This window comes from Acinonyx jubatus, chromosome B2, assembly GCF_027475565.1.
Source record: "Acinonyx jubatus isolate Ajub_Pintada_27869175 chromosome B2, VMU_Ajub_asm_v1.0, whole genome shotgun sequence".
In the NCBI taxonomy this organism is placed as follows: domain Eukaryota; kingdom Metazoa; phylum Chordata; class Mammalia; order Carnivora; family Felidae; genus Acinonyx; species Acinonyx jubatus.
In genome coordinates, this window is record NC_069385.1 from 102,831,932 (window position 1) to 102,848,005 (window position 16,074).

The following is a 16,074-nucleotide window of genomic DNA, read 5'->3' on the forward strand; positions in this document are numbered from 1 at the left end:
AGAAAACCAGGCGGAATTCAGGATGGCTTTGTCCAACAGGAATCTAAAACACAACCTCTCTTAATGTACATATAGAAAATATATGTGCTAAACAATTTGGAAAAAAAGCAAAGTCCTGGTTGTAGGATTTCTCAAATTGTTATTATTATTTTTTTTTTTTTTGCAAAATGGATTCAATTATGCAAGGTTGAGTATCTCAGGCTGCTGCTTACATCATTGGTCCCTTTGAGGACCAGTCAGGGTGGTTTAAGTTCCATTGGAAAGGTAGAGGCACCTGCTTCTTTAGCAGGGAACTAAGAGATGAGATGCCATACTTGCCATCTGAAGAATTCCTTAAAGTTGGAATATTTGGGTAACGTGAACCAAGGCTGCCCCTTAATGTTCCATTTCTGAAAGTCACACTTTAAGTTAAAAGTTCTGTTCTGCTGTCTCTCTCTGTCTCAAAAATAAATAAACGTTAAAAAAAATAAATAAATAAAAAAAGGGGGCGCCTGGGTGGCTCAGTCGGGTTAAGCGGCCGACTTCGGCTCAGGTCATGATCTCGCGGTCCGTGAGTTCAAGCCCCGCATCGGGCTCTGTGCTGACCGCTCAGAGCCTGGAGCCTGTTTCAGATTCTGTGTCTCCCTCTCTCTGACCCTCCCCCGTTCATGCTCTGTCTCTCTCTATCTCAAAAATAAATAAACGTTAAAAAAAATAAATAAAAAGTTCTGTTCTGAAAAATCTCCATATATCAACAGATCATAGTATCATGGTATCTTTTTTAAAAAGAAGAGGGGGAAAAAACAGTTCTTCATAGGAGGGGGTTTTGCTGTTGTCTTTTTGGTATCTTAAATGTCAATGATCACGAAGACTTCTGGCTTCCCTTCATTATAGACTTGCATCGCCAAGTAGGTTATTGCTTTGATTTCAGTTCCCTGAGGCTACGTGAACAATGAAAATTCTTCTCCTCACCCAATTGACTGTAATCTGAAATTTCTTTGATCGTATGATGTGCCTTCACTTCCCAGGGTATGAAGAATTCATCAGCACCTAAAGCCACTCATCCAAAAAGTGAATCAGAAGAGACTGTAAGTCATCTCCTTGGTTTTCTCTTTCTAGAGTTTGGACAGGCTCCACAGTCCCAGTATCTGTTATGTAACCAAACATGGCCATTGCATATTGCTCAAATGCTTCCTCCAGAGTATCTCTGAATGCATGTAATGGGACATCTTCTGTAGGATCCATATACTTGTACTTCCCAATGACTGGAAGATACTTGGCCTTGATTGTCTTCTATTCTTCCGTCAAATTATAATCTCGAATATCTTCCTCTTCCTGTACCATAATTGCAGCATTGTACACTCTCTTTAGCCCACTATTTTCATCTAGATTCTGGATTTTGAAGATCTAGGTAGTACTGATACTTGTGCTATGTAACCCATATGGAATAGCCTGTCCATTTGTCAGGCTTGGTGAAGGCTGAGGGAAGAGGGGTATCTGGGAAAGTACAGGGAGTAATAAATAATTCTGCAAAGGTCAAACAGCAAGAAGTGAACTAGAAAGGGCTCAGATCAGGGCAGAACTAGAAAGGGCAGAAAAACTGGAAGAATGTTTTTCTTACATTTATATTAAAAATTAAAATTCACTAGTCTTTGAAGTTTATCATTTATGGTTTGAATTTTTCTGGCAGAACACAAAGAAAAAATTCAATACTTCTGAGTGTTTCCCATTTTCTGAAATGAATTGGGTTTATTAAAAAAATAATTTATAGCACTGAGCAGTACTATTTTCCTTAAGAAACAATATATTTTTTTAGCTCTTATATTATTTGGAGTTGCCAGGTTTATTTTTCAATAACTGCTAAAAATAATAAGATGATCTGTGATTAGTAGTAAAATGTGTACATTAGTTTCTGGTTTGCTAAAGCTCTATCATTGACTAGAAGTTTGTCCCCTCATTCGCTTATTTTTTTCCTAACAGCACAACTTTGGGACTGTGGAGAAATGCTAAAAATTCAACATGGCATATTGTTCAAGTAGAAAATTTGTGGAGCATATATTCCAACTTGTTTATTTTAAAAATAAGAAAACAAAAGTCTATCTTGGCTAATTCAGAGAAAAGTCATAAATAGGTATCTGCTTTGGCTATTGATCTAACAGTCTTTATGTTAGTGGCTCACATGAATGGTTTGGTTCAGAGAAATGAAACTATTTAGAGAAATGAAGTCTGGAGATCAACTGAGTTGCCAAATTTACATTTTGTCAACTGTGTCTACTAAGCTTTAAAAACAACTTTAAATCTTCCATCTACTATTACTATAATTTCATTACAGATAAAAATGTTAACACCAACAGCACACGTCAGCCATGTTAGAAAAAGAACACTCTTTTATATTTAACATAACTTATTTCTGTGAAGGCCTCAATACATTATCCTTACTTGTTTCTCATTTTGCTGTTGAGTAGTGTAAATTTCACACTGAAATATCACAAGTCCGAACACACACATTTAGGAATCATTTTAAGTGGAGTATTACCTGCATAGAGAAAACAGCTTAGCTAGAGTACATAGAAGTTTCAAGTTCATTGCTTTAGGATGCTCTCAAAATTTCACGGTAATCTACTTCCAGTTCATATACCTCAACATGGATTATCACCCTGTCTTATAGACCTCTTGTGTCACATTCTTCTTTTTGTCCTCATTACTGTATCTATTTCCCGAAGCCATGGAGTCATTGTAATGCAGTCTCCATTCTCAGAGGGCAATTGTTTTGTTCATAACTATGTCTTCATCATTTTCTACAGAATTGGCATTCACACCTGGCACAGAATTAGCATTCAATCAATGTCCATTAAATGAATGAGTGCATCATGTTGGAAGACACCAAATCCTGTTTATGTAATAAATACACCTATGTCATGTTTACTTATTCATGGTATTTAATCATCATTTGAAACTAAACTTTCCTGTATTTTTCTTCATACCTTTCTTCTTTCAGGTTGTATGACCTCTAATGGATACTAGATTTATAGTAATGATGATGATAAAAATAACTAGTATTTGGTGTTTGAAACTGATCAAGATGCTTCAGACGCATTAGAATAATGTAATCACTAGAGAAACCCTGAGAGGTGGGTATTATAATTACCTGTGTATAGAAATGAGGAAATTAGAGCAAAGGGATGTTAAGTGGCAATTATCCTAGTGAGAAGCAGCCACAGGAATCAAACCCGGGCATCCTCACTCCAGTTTACTTCTCAGCCATTTTATCCTACAGGCTTTCACACCTGTATTTGCTTCTGGTAACCCTTTAATTTCAGATTGAGCTATTGCCTTTAACTCTTCTTCTTCCCAAACTTTTGTTTTTTGGCAGAATTAGGCTCTTCTCCACCTGATTCTTAACACAGCCTTACTGATTTCTGTCACTCACCTGGTAAACTTTGCAATATTCTTCACCAACTCAACTGATAAACATTTGCTTCATGTCCCATTTTAGTTCCCATTCCACGTTAACAAGAGATACATTTGGTATACAGTTTGAGGCACAGTAAAAGAATGGATGTTGTGTATGTTTTAGGCAGAGATGATTTTGTTGTTGGGAACCCAAACTAAAGTTTACACAAACTACCTTAAGTGCACACTGGGAATTGATTTGAAGCAGAAAATAATTCTCTTTATAACCCAAGGACAGGAAATATGGCTGGGTATCACAAGGAACTAAAGTTGAGAAATTAAAACACACATATTTGTATAATTGTCTATATATCAAGAACCTTTCCAGAACTTCATTTCAGGTTGAGTTGACCAAGGTCAGGGGTGTTTATTCCCTCATCTCCCTCTAAGAAAGGTTTTCATGAGTTGTCTGTGTTCCTATACCCAAGGCCACAGCTTCCTATTAAGATAGCCCTTTCCCCATGGCTCTCTTTCTCACTTTCCAGCTTCCTATAACTCCACTTTCCCCTCATGAATTCAGGCTAGATGTGATAAATTTACTTACTATTACTGGTTATTGCATTGTTCATAGTGGTCTCTTTACCCCTTCCCCCCCCACCTCCAGAAATTCTCTTTATTAAACTCTTTTCAAATTACCCTACTTGAGAATGCCTTGTTTCCTGTTGGTCCCCTGACTGATATAAATAAATGATATCTAAATCTCTATAGTAAACTTTTAGAACGATTCAGATGATTTTGGCACTTTGCATTGCTTAGGAATTTTGGGAAGGGGTTATGAGTGCATTTTATATGTCCTTCCTCTGCCATTTATGTTTTAGGCAAAATGTTTAAACACTTTGACTTCTGAGAAAGAAGGGACAGACTTTTATACCTCCAGCTTCCTCCTAATATCTTCCTGAAAACTGGAGGGAAATAATAAACCTTTAAGCTGGAGATAGAAAAACTGGATATAGAGTTAAAAAGGGGATGGGATTAGGGGTTTATAACAGTTACCTCCAAGATGGCTCCAACAATCCTTGCCTCCTGTTTTGTTTTGTTTTGAGATTTATAAAAGATATTTATACACACACACACACACACACACATACAGACACACACACACACATGTATATTTATGAAGAATTGACTCACACATGATTATGGAAGCTGAGAAGTCTCATAATCTGCCATCTGCAGGCCAGAAATTTGAGAAAGCTGGTGGTGTAATTCCAGTCTAAGTCTATAGACCTAAGGACCAGGAGTCCTGGTCATAAAAGTCCCAGTTTGAGGGCAGGAGAAGACTCATGTCCCAGCTCACCAGTCGCTTGCCTCCTGTTATTTATCTTCTTGTGTGATCTCCTTAACTGAATTAGGGCTAGTTTCTGAGACCAGTAGAATACTATAGTGTATGACTTCCAAATCTATGTCACACAAGTTATGGCAGCCTTTCCCTATAATTCTGAATCCCTTGTTAGAAGTAAATAGCTGCAGTATTTTAAGGACTTTCAAGCATCCCCAGTGGAGAGGCCAATCAGGAGAACAAATAAAGGTTCCCACCAACAAACAAAACCAACTTGTAAGTCTATGAATGAGTCAACTTGGAAGCAGTTAAGTCATCAGAGACATAAATGCCTGCAGCCTGCAGATAATTGCATCTGACTACAATTAATGAGGAACTCTAAACTAAAATTGCTCAGTTAATCTGTTCCCAAATTCCTAACCCCCAGAAATCGTGAGAGGTAGTATGTATTGTTTTAAGTCACTTACCTTTGGGATAATTCATCACAAAAAGCAAAGAACTAAAGTAAAGCTGAATAGAACAATGTATACTGATTTTCATTCCAGATTATGGAAGTCAGGAGGACAGAATATGTGACCCCAAAACGTGCCACTTTGTCATGTGGTTTTGAACTGAAGGCAATTAAGACCCATTAGGCTCAGGAAAACCTTTTCTCTCTCTTAACTGCCTAAAAGAATTTAGATAGGCGATCTATAGCAGGAAGAGAGCTATTACTTTAGATAAATTTTTATATCAGAAAGAGTTATTTGCATGGGCAGGGCAAACATCTGTTTACCAAACATTTGCTTTTGTCATCTTCCTGTGAATTGTCTTCTTTCCCTTTGAAGCCCCAGACTCCTACTCCCTTGTCCAAGGAGCTCAGGAAGGAATATAAAACCTCAATTTCCTATGAGTCTCATATTTTTATGGGGCTCCAGTACATATGAAATTTGTTTTGTTCTTGTTAATATGTCTTATATCAATGTAATTATTAGACCAGCCAAAGATGCTAGAAGGGAAAAAGGGAAAAGTCTTCCACCCCTACAGGAGCTATAAATTATAGAACAAGAAGGGGAACATTTCAAAGGGCTGTGACATCCAGGAGGTTTATTAGAATCAAATTCAAAAAATTAATTTGACTTTATTCTGTGTGACAAATATTTGGATTTCACAGTGTCTAGAAAATTTTAAATGGGTGGGGCCACGTTTCCAGGCAAGTCTAGAGTCGTTGAGTCCTTGCAACATAAAAGACTGAAGCATAAATACAATTTTCCTGAGTGATGTGAACAAGTGATTTGCCTCAAATGGGTCTTTAGTAGGTAAGAGTTCAACCATGGGGGAAGAGAAGAGAGAGGAGATCGGGGCCAATAAAAAATGGGAGTGAAGTCTTTGAATTGGAATTGTGTGTGTGTGTGTGTGTGTGTGTGTGTGTGTGTAGTGCAGTCAAAAAACGCATACATGGAAGATATTATGAGGTTGACTCTTGCCCTCAGGTGTTACATCCATAATGTGTGTATCTGTTCTTGTGCAAGCACCATTTTCAAGTCATGTTTAACACATAGATCCTTGTTTCTTACTTTTCTACAGTTATATGTTGTTTTTTAAGAAAATAATTGATTTTTTATAGTTTTTTTTAAATGCATATATTTGAATCAACATTATGTGCTTACAAACACATTAGTCTTCATCTATCTCTTGAGGGTTTTCTGGGATAGTTCCAATTAAAAATATTCCATCATGTTGTTATATCATATGTTAGACCAATGTGTCTTGATTTTTTGTTTTAGAAAAAAAGCCACTGCAGATCATTTCTTACTATGCTGAGAAGCTTAAACAGAAAAAGAACAATGTATGAAAATAGGAGAGATGTGAGCAGAAGCAGCCAACTGGCATCCATGTTTGGGGCTCACATGCAAATCAAGTTATTCTTTGCTTTCCAACACTTCCCAAATTCCTTTAAAACCATATTTGAAGCTGGATAGCAACTCTATATGAAGACATCAGTGATATAAATACGGACAGCATTGTGTTGGGTAGAGCAATGCCAGGAATTGACAGGACCAGCAGATAAAACCAAAGCAATTAAGTTTCCATAAACACTTGACTTGGATTGAATCAACAGTCTTCTTTATAAATAACAGTGTAGGAAGACATAAATGACAAATCATACATTCCCAATATATAAACCATGCTGGTTTGATGAAGAAGCAGAATTCTTTTCCAGCTTTCTTTTTACAATGTGGGAGAAAAAAAAGTGGCTCAGTAATTTGTGAGTTTTACTTCTGAAATCATCCAAAATTTTCTGTCTGCAAAATATTAAAGGATTTATAGATGAGCTCTGGTGTGCTTCCAGCTTAATACAATCTCCCATTGACAACAACAAAAGTATTTGTATGGCTACAGTGAGCGATTTTTGAATGGTTAGTCCTCCTTCCCTACAGACTGTTTCCCAGGGATTCATTATGAACTCTTTGGCAAGACTGGAAAATTTAGTCTCAAAGAGCCTCCAATCTCTGTTATTTTTATTTCATATTCCTTTGCCTCGGCACATAATACAAAATAACTCATGACTATACACTTTTTATCTTACTTTGTCCCCTGAAATATTCCACAAACCTTTCTCAGGAAAGATCTGAGGAAAACTTTATTATTAAGTAATAATGTCTTCTTTCTTCCAGGGAACAAAGCAAATTCCACAGTGGGGGAGGTGGGGGGAAGAAAAAAGAAAAAGATCCTATAATAGGAAAAGATAGGATAAAATTGGCAGAGAGGGAAAGTTAGGACCTGAGGTCCCTGGGAGGAAAAAGATATATTTTCAAACAATTATGGGAATGTCTGACCACAGCAAACTACCCCCCTCCCCCCACCAAGGCCTAAGGTCCCTCTTAAGAATGTAACAGACACCACCTACTCCCCCTCAGGTTTCTCTCAGGAATTAACAAAAGACCTGACTAAAAGTAAGTAGACCATAAAATCTATGACTCACAAGGAAAGGCATGGCCATAGACAACCCCTCATACAATGGAAACGAGCCAATCAGGAATGGACAACCCAGCAAGAGTTGTCCAGCCATTAAGGGTAGAACCTGAGAATAAACAAGGGGGAAGGGAAAGAGGAGCTGACAAGGACCTTATAAAACAAAGACCCTTGCCTATAGTCCTTGGGCATTCACTTTCAAATATCTCTCTTGCTAAAGAGAACTTTCATACTATTCTTCTTTTCTGATCTTATACTCTAATAAACTTTTACCAGCTGCTCATTTTGTGTCTACTTCTCCATTCTTCAAAGCACGAGACAACGAATCCCAAGTATCGTGGTAAAAAAAAATCCCGCAACAATACCAGTATGTGATGTAGATAGAGATTTCAATATAAATGGCCACACACTCATATTTTCAGAATTTTCAGATAACAAATTTTCAGAATAATATTTCAGAATAATTTTCAGAATAATAAAACAAATTTTCAGAATAATAAAACATCTGATTACATTAGTTTCATAGTGGTTTTTCTCCTCTCAAAGATTATTTCTGTCTGTGCCATCCTTCTTTGCTGTTAAAGTCCTATTTATTCATCATCATCTAGCTCAGATAAAATCTGGAGTACTTAATATTTTACTATTTAGTATGTAGCATAATAAAATTTAGAATATCCAGACTTTTCAGTTAGTTGTTGCTACGTAACTTCTGGGCAAATTTCTAATAGAATGCTCCCATATTGCATGTGGATTTCCTGTCGGACAAGAAGATCCTGAGGAAAGCGGACTATTTATCTTTTCATTCCCAGAATGTCAAAGTGCCAGGCATTTATAGTGTAGCTGCCATAAATGCACTGAATATACTATTTGCAGGGACTAGACTGCAGACTTCATGAGATTGTGCGGTTTATGTTTGGTTATTCTATGTATCCTCAGTGTCTAAAAGAGGACATGATTCCTAGTAATGCCTCAATAAATATTTATTGAGTGATTGCATGTATGAATGTAATAAAGCTGATAAATTTCTTCCCTTATCTGGGCCATGGGGCTTCTTTCCATTTAAGTATCTGATTGTGGCTTTGTTATCTGATTGTGGCTCCACTGAATTATGCAGCTAATCTTTGCAACTCCTTCAACAGGAGGAAGTTTAAGATGGGTGAGGTCCATTGATGACGTCTGGATTCTAAACTAGAAATGCCTCCACAATCATGATTTGCAATCTTCACGGTCTTTAGCTTTGTTCTGATTATTATACACTCACCCTTTGTCTGCTGTAAATTCTCGGATCTCTTGTAAGCATTTTCCTTGCACTGACTTCCTCATAGAGCAAATCTTCCCTGCAGAGTATTGTTTAAAGCAAGGGCACACCATGTAGCCAAATACCCGGTTCTCATCAGGACACTGAATTTTACAAACTGTACAAACTTGGGTAAGTTATATAATGTCTTTAAGTGTCAGTTTACTTATTTGAAAAGTGAGGTTAATGACAAATGAGTACCTAATTGGATTGTCATGATGTTAAATAAGAGATTATATGCAGTCTTATCTTAACACTATCCATTATAATCCAGAAGGAAATGCTTATTATTTCCATGCTTTTAATAAGGGGATTAATATACTTAGACATACCATACAAATATAAGGTAATATTACTAATTCAGATCATTCTCATAAACTTCTTGTGGCAGTGCACAAAGACACTATTTTTCATGGAGGGCCAATTACCATCTAGTTACATAGATCTTAAAGAATGAAGGTAGATATCTCGTATTTCAGAAACTATATGACACTGTTGCAAAAATAACCAGGCAGTCATATTCAAAAGGCAGTGGCCTCTGTCTCTTTTGTAATTGAAGGCAGGCTAGTTTCAAATTTTACCAAGGGGAGTAACCAGGCATTTCATGGGTTGCCGTAAATCAGGTAAGTATATACCTGAATCTGTTTGTGTTTTCCATTATATGACTTGAATTACTTTGGTTCATATCTATACTTGTACCTATGGTTCTTTGTCTTAATTACTACAGCATTATAATAAATCTTGATATCTGATAGTATAAGTCTTCCAGCTTTGGGATGTTTTCATCAGTGTTGAATCAAGTTTATACAAGAAAATAGCTTAATGACTCATGATTTTGGGATGATTGAAATTTCTTAAATAGGATCTCTCTTTTCCTCTCTCTCTCTTTTTTTCACTCACACATGCATAGACACACATTAATCATAAAGAGAAAAAATAAACGACATATTTAAATTAAGACCTTTTGTTTAACAAAAGATACCATTAATACTTCAAAAAATAATCCACAGACTAAGAGAAGATATTAGCAACACATACATTTGACAATTACTTCATGTATAGGCTGCTTTTAGTCAAACAGGCTTGAGCAATGGAATGTAGAAAGGGCCATAGTGACCAACTGGCTGAATACAAACAGGTCCATCAGGTGACCCATTTCAAAATATCCTTAGGCCCTAACTAACCAATGGGCTACTTACATCTAGGCACAAATAGCAATAAAGGGAAGATTCCATTAGTTTCACTACTTCCTCATCTTCCCCTTTATTTTTTTATTTTTTATTTATTTTTTAATTTATTTTATTTTATTTTTTGAGATAGAGACAGAGCACTAGTGGGGGAGGAGCAGAGAGAGAGGGAGACACAGAATCCGAAGCAGGATCCAGGCTCTGAGCTGTCTGCACAAAGCCTGAGTGGGGGCTCGAATTCAGACTGTGAGATCAGGACCTGAGTCAAAGTCTCAGGCTCAACCGTTGGAGTTACCCAGGCACACCACTCATCTTCCCCCTTTAAAAATAGTCCCCTCCCACTATCTCCTTGCAAACAGTCTCTTCTCTACTGTCCTGCCTGCTGCTTCTTTGTGGTGTGTTCCATAAACTATCTCCTTTGTTCTGCCTTGAGTGAATTCTTTAACCACCAACGCCATTCGCTTCCACCCGCACATCACCCCACATCTGGGGTCCCCATCTGATCAAGAGATACCCCATTTAAACACCACACTTTATATCAAGAACATAGAATTCCTACAAATCAATAATAATAATAGTAATAATAATGACAGCCAACATAATTATAACAGCAGGCAAAAGCTTTGACAGAGACTTTATGAAAGATGGTATCAAAGTGCCTGATAAACATACAAAAATGTGTTCAATATCATTAGCAATTAGACAAATACAAATTAAAAACTGTGATAAATACTATTACAAAACATAATAGATCATTTAAAAAAAAAAAGCTGAGACGACCAAGTATGAGTGAGGATGTAAAGTTGATGGAAGTATAAAAGTATTAACTTCTAGAACTCCTTTGGAAAATTCTTTGATAGTACTTACTAAAAGAAAACATATGTATACCATATAACCCAATAATTTCATTCTTGGGTATATGTCTGCCTCCCAAAAAGTGAATACTAATATGTACCAAAAGACCCATGGACAAAATGTTTATATAAGTTTTATTCATAATAGATTTAAACTGAAAATACATGAAATGTTCATTAATAATAGAATGGATAAATAAATTATATTGTCTGCATACAGTAGAATACTACACAGCTATTAACAAAAATAAGCTTTGCATGCAACATGAATCAGTCTCATAGGCCTATTAAGGGGAAGAGGTTAAACACTAAAAATATATATTCTACCTATATGAATTTTCAAACTAATAAAATTAACCCACAGCTCTGGAAATCAGAATGGTTTTTACTCTTGGGACTTACTGACTGAAAGGGGGAATAAAGAATGCTCTACATCCAATAATGCTAGAACTACTATACTTATTGATTTGGGTTGTGGTTACACAGGTATGTACATATTTACAAATTTATCAGTCTGTATACTTAAAATTTATGTACTTTACAAAATGTAATTTTTACCTTAGTAATTTTTTTTTAATTGACAAATTCACAGAGGCAAAGAAAAAAAGATTGATGATATGTTCCTTTACAGAGCTTATTCTCCCTACGTCTTTGGTTCAGGAAAGGAAGGGCCTCTTTGTGTAAATGCTTTCTGGGAAAGTCATGGTCTAGCCAAGTTAATATGTGAGAATATATTCCCAAGGGCTTGCTAGAGGGCAGTAATCAATTCTCAGCCTTTTCCTTCTACTAAATATTAACTTGCAAATATCCACATTCTGCTCATTTTCTGCTAGGAAAACTTAAATATAAGAAAAATAATTTAAATAATCAGTATATCAATTTTCTGGTATTATTATCTAAAAATATTTTAAGAGTTTTGGCTTAAAATTATCTATTGCATATAAAATAATTGTGTTAAGTAGGTTTTGATACTGAAATCAGTGAGGTAATATTTCTGCAGCTTCCATAATAGTTCTGTTCAGAAAAGGTGCACTTCCTTGGGTATGTGTAACTATAATTCCTTGGTTAACATGACCTACTTGGTCCTGAGGTTTGCAGCTATCCAGGCAATGGGGAATCATTTAGACCATTCTGGAGTTTAGCACTGATCCAGGCCCAGCCATCAATCTGATCTAATTCTCTAGTGAATATGCCTCAGTCTGGGTCCCCAGACCCTCTCACCCTGGACTCACTTATTTCTCCACCCCTACAACCGCTACTCGACCTTTGAGTCATGCTCTCCAATTCTAACCTCTATGTCTTCACCTTTGTGTGGGATAACTTTTGCAGGATTCCCTGTTTGCCCAAATCTCTGCCTATTGTCTGCTGTTTCCAACCCTTTAGACTGACCCTTGAACTCTATCTCTGAGGTCTAACCCAGGCCCCAAAATCTGTACTTCATAATAATTCTTGGCTAACAGATATAGTTTCATAATTACCTGGATTCAATCCTTATTAAAAAATGCTTAATATATTACCAATGTCTGATTATTAACCTTTACCTTCATGTTTTGTTTCAGTTGCTCCAAGTGCATATTTGACTCTTCAATAAACAAAGGTATCCTCCTTTTTTCCTTGTAGCCTCTGTTCTCTGAAGAATTGAGTGTGCACATTTTACCTATTCATAAATCTCAAACCAAAACTTGGGGTCCAGGATCTGAGGGTTCTATTTTAGCATTACTCTCCAGTTTAGTTGTCCTTAACTTTGAGTTTGCCCTTAGTTTGCCCTTAACTATGCCAAGTAAACTTAGTCAGACAAAAAAGGACAAATACCACATTATTTCACTTTTAGGTCAAATCTAAAAAACAAACCCTAGAGTCACAGACACAGAGAACAGATAAGTGGTTTCCAGGAGGAAGGTGGTGAGGGGCAGGTTGGGAGGGTGAAATGAGTGAAAGGATTAATAAGTACAAATTTCCAGCTATAAAATAAATAATTCCTAGGGAATAAAGCATAGAGAATATACTTAATAATATTGTGTTAACTTGGTGAGATGACAGATGGTAACTAGACTTATTGTAGTGATCATTTTACAATGTATACAACTGTCAAATCACTATGTTGTACACTTGAAACCAATAAAATATTATATGTCAATTATACCTCAATAAATAAATAAAAGATTTTCAACACAGAGTCACGAAGGAGCTGTAGCTAGTTATTAATAAATTATATGCTAATGAAAAAAAAACAAAGCTCTTTGAAGGAGCCAAAAATGCTAAAATAACGATAATCCCCATTGACACTAATTGTCCCGTGATCACTCTCAGGAGTCACAATAGTTATCTTGTGATTGCTTTCAATTCTTGCGTGGGTTACAAATCCTGGCTTTAAATCATCACTACACAATATTGTATCAAATTCCTTATGCATCTTATATCATAGAACAATGATTTTTTCACCCATTTATGACAGAAGAAATATATTATATTTGTATGTAAAATATCCAGGTTGTATTTATACATTTACAATAATATGGGTAATGCTGTATGTTTTCAAAGGCCTTTTATCAGAATTAATTAGAAGCCATTTACAAAATATGATATGCTTTTAAACTTGGATTATGAAGCCCATTAAGCAGATTGCAGCATTCTGAAAAAAAAAAAAAAGTAATTAAACTCTAAAGAACTGGTTGTGTTACATAGCCGTGATATGCCATCTGTATCTCTGGCATATTGGACTTCATTCTAAACAAAAGGAAGTTGATTTTAACAGAACTTGTGTATTTGCCAGCATCATAGATAATAGGAGAGCCTAGGATAAAATGCTAGTATTTTAACTCCAGGATCAGTATGAGTTTTATTGTATCTCAGGATAGTGAATTGACAGATTATGCACACGTGTGTGTGTGTGTGTGTGTGTGTGTGTGTATGTCTGCATGGGCATGTGTGTCTGAATTAGCCAATTTTTCACCTGTACAAAAATTAATTCATTTATTAAATATTTATTAAACACTATTATATATCAGGTACACTTAGAAATAAAATTAGATTTATGTCAACTTAAAAAAAATTCCAAAGATTTCAATTGATTTCAATTTTGGAGCACAAATCCAATGGTTACTCATGAAAAAAAATCCTAAAAATGGCTTGGTGCTTATGTTAAAATATACATAAGTAATAATAATAATAATAATAATAATAATAATAATAAATATATAAATTGAAATTCTGGGAAAAATAGGATACAATATTTTATACAAATTATTTGTTTACGAGGAAATCTAAGTACTAAATTTGTATATAAGGAAAAAAATACTTGAAAGACTAAATGTAAATGGCCTCAAAACAAACAAGTTGTTTGACTGGTGTGAACCAGATATTTTTTTTTAATTTCTTAAACCTTTTATAACAGTGTTTTTGTGGTATAATTAAGGTACGTCTTAGTGTGTACTCAAGAAAACATCATAGCAATTAAGATAATGAGCATACACACCACCACCCCAAAATTCTCCTCAGAAAATGCAACAACAGAAGTTATAGACAGCTTCATAATGGGGACCAACTGGAATAATAACACCTCAGTGTGGTGGGTACAAATATTAATGCATAAAATGTATATATATTAATGTATACATATATTAATGTATATATATCAACTTATTATACTGCAGAAACTCTTTTTATTTTATTTTTTCTTCAGTTAACTCAGGGGGAATATGTTTTACTGGAGTTTTTAAAGATTATGTAAAAGATTATTTACAGAATTCCCCTCATATCATGTTTGGCAGTGGGTGGGGGAAGGTTGAAAGCAATGGCCAATCATTATCATGTGTATAATTCTGCACAAATCATTTAACCTGTTCTTTGAAAGTTTTGTTTAAAATGAGAACTGTTAGCCTTTTCTGCTTTCAACCCAGCAGGACTGATTCAGAAATAAGGTTGGCAGATTATTAAAAGAAGGTGTTAACCAAATTTAATAACGTACATTTGCTAAATTTAATAACCTAGAGTCAACTACCTTATCAAACAGAAATAAAGGAAAGAGTATATTAGCTCTGATTTTCCTGATCATTCTCAGCAGAGTGATCATATACACAGAATATTTGTAAGTCATGCATATAAATTACCAGTATTATGATCACATCTCTTCTCTGTGGGTAATAGACAATTCAAATATAATCCTGTTGTGTTTTTATATCATTTTCCTGTTGCTACTGTAACAAATTATTATAAACTTAGTGTCTCAAGACAATGCAAATTTATTATCTTACAGTTCTAGATGTCAAAAGTCCAAATGGGTCTCACTGGGCAGGCTAAATCAAGACTCAAGGAGGAAGCACCAGGGGAGAATCCATTTCCTTGCCTTTTCTTACTTCCAGAGAATGCCCACATTCTTTAGCTCATGGTCTCTTCTTTCTTCAAAGTTAGCAATGGGTGGGTCCAGTCTTTCTCATGATCCATCACTGACATTGATTCCTTCTTCCACATTTAGTACCCTTATGAGCTCACACGGATAGTCCAGGATAATCTCCTTACTTTAAAGTCAGCTGATTAGCGGTTTGGATTCCATCTACTACCTTAATTCTCTTTTGTCATGTAATGTAACATATTCAAAGGTTCAGGGGATTAAGACATGAAATCTACCATGCTTCAAATCACAGTTCTGTTCTCCTCTGTTGGTTCCACTGACTAACATATTCAATTTTGTTCTGATCCTACAGGACTCTTTTTGCAGAAAATGCAAATGTACTGCAGAAGTGGTTTGAAAAAAGCTTTATTATAACACATTATTCTAGGAGTTGACAATAACCTAAATTTGTGTTTTCTTTTCAGGGATGACAATGAAACACTTATTGTATTTGGCTGCCACTGCTGGTTTCCTGACTATTTTGATTGTAAGAGTATGTGAGGATTATATGTTTCATAATTACTTTCCAGGAAAGGATAAGAGCTCCTCCTGTAGAACTCATTTCATTATAGACATTGTTGTGTGGATGCTATGCCCTTTACTCACCTCTGTCTCACCATAGACTCTAGCATGCAAGTACCACTCTTAATTTCGTATTGCAGGGAAAAGAACCAAAGCAT

The 16,074-nt window shown here is 35.5% G+C and overlaps 1 protein-coding gene and 1 pseudogene across 1 annotated transcript in view; one reads left to right on the top strand and one right to left on the bottom strand.

Annotated features, from left to right (window-relative positions):
• Nucleotides 1–827: 827 nt before the first annotated feature.
• LOC106981616 (protein archease-like) lies at nt 828–1,367 on the bottom strand (annotated as a pseudogene).
• A 7,566-nt stretch (nt 1,368–8,933) lies between these two features.
• The window catches only part of CRISP1 (cysteine rich secretory protein 1), a 31,228-nt gene continuing 24,087 nt past the window's right edge, over nt 8,934–16,074 (top strand). The window contains exons 1-2 of the mRNA XM_027056356.2: nt 8,934–9,095; nt 15,820–15,881. Coding sequence (XP_026912157.1) covers nt 15,822–15,881 — 60 coding nt within the window. The 5' untranslated portion in view covers nt 8,934–9,095; nt 15,820–15,821. The remainder of the gene's footprint in view (nt 9,096–15,819; nt 15,882–16,074) is intronic.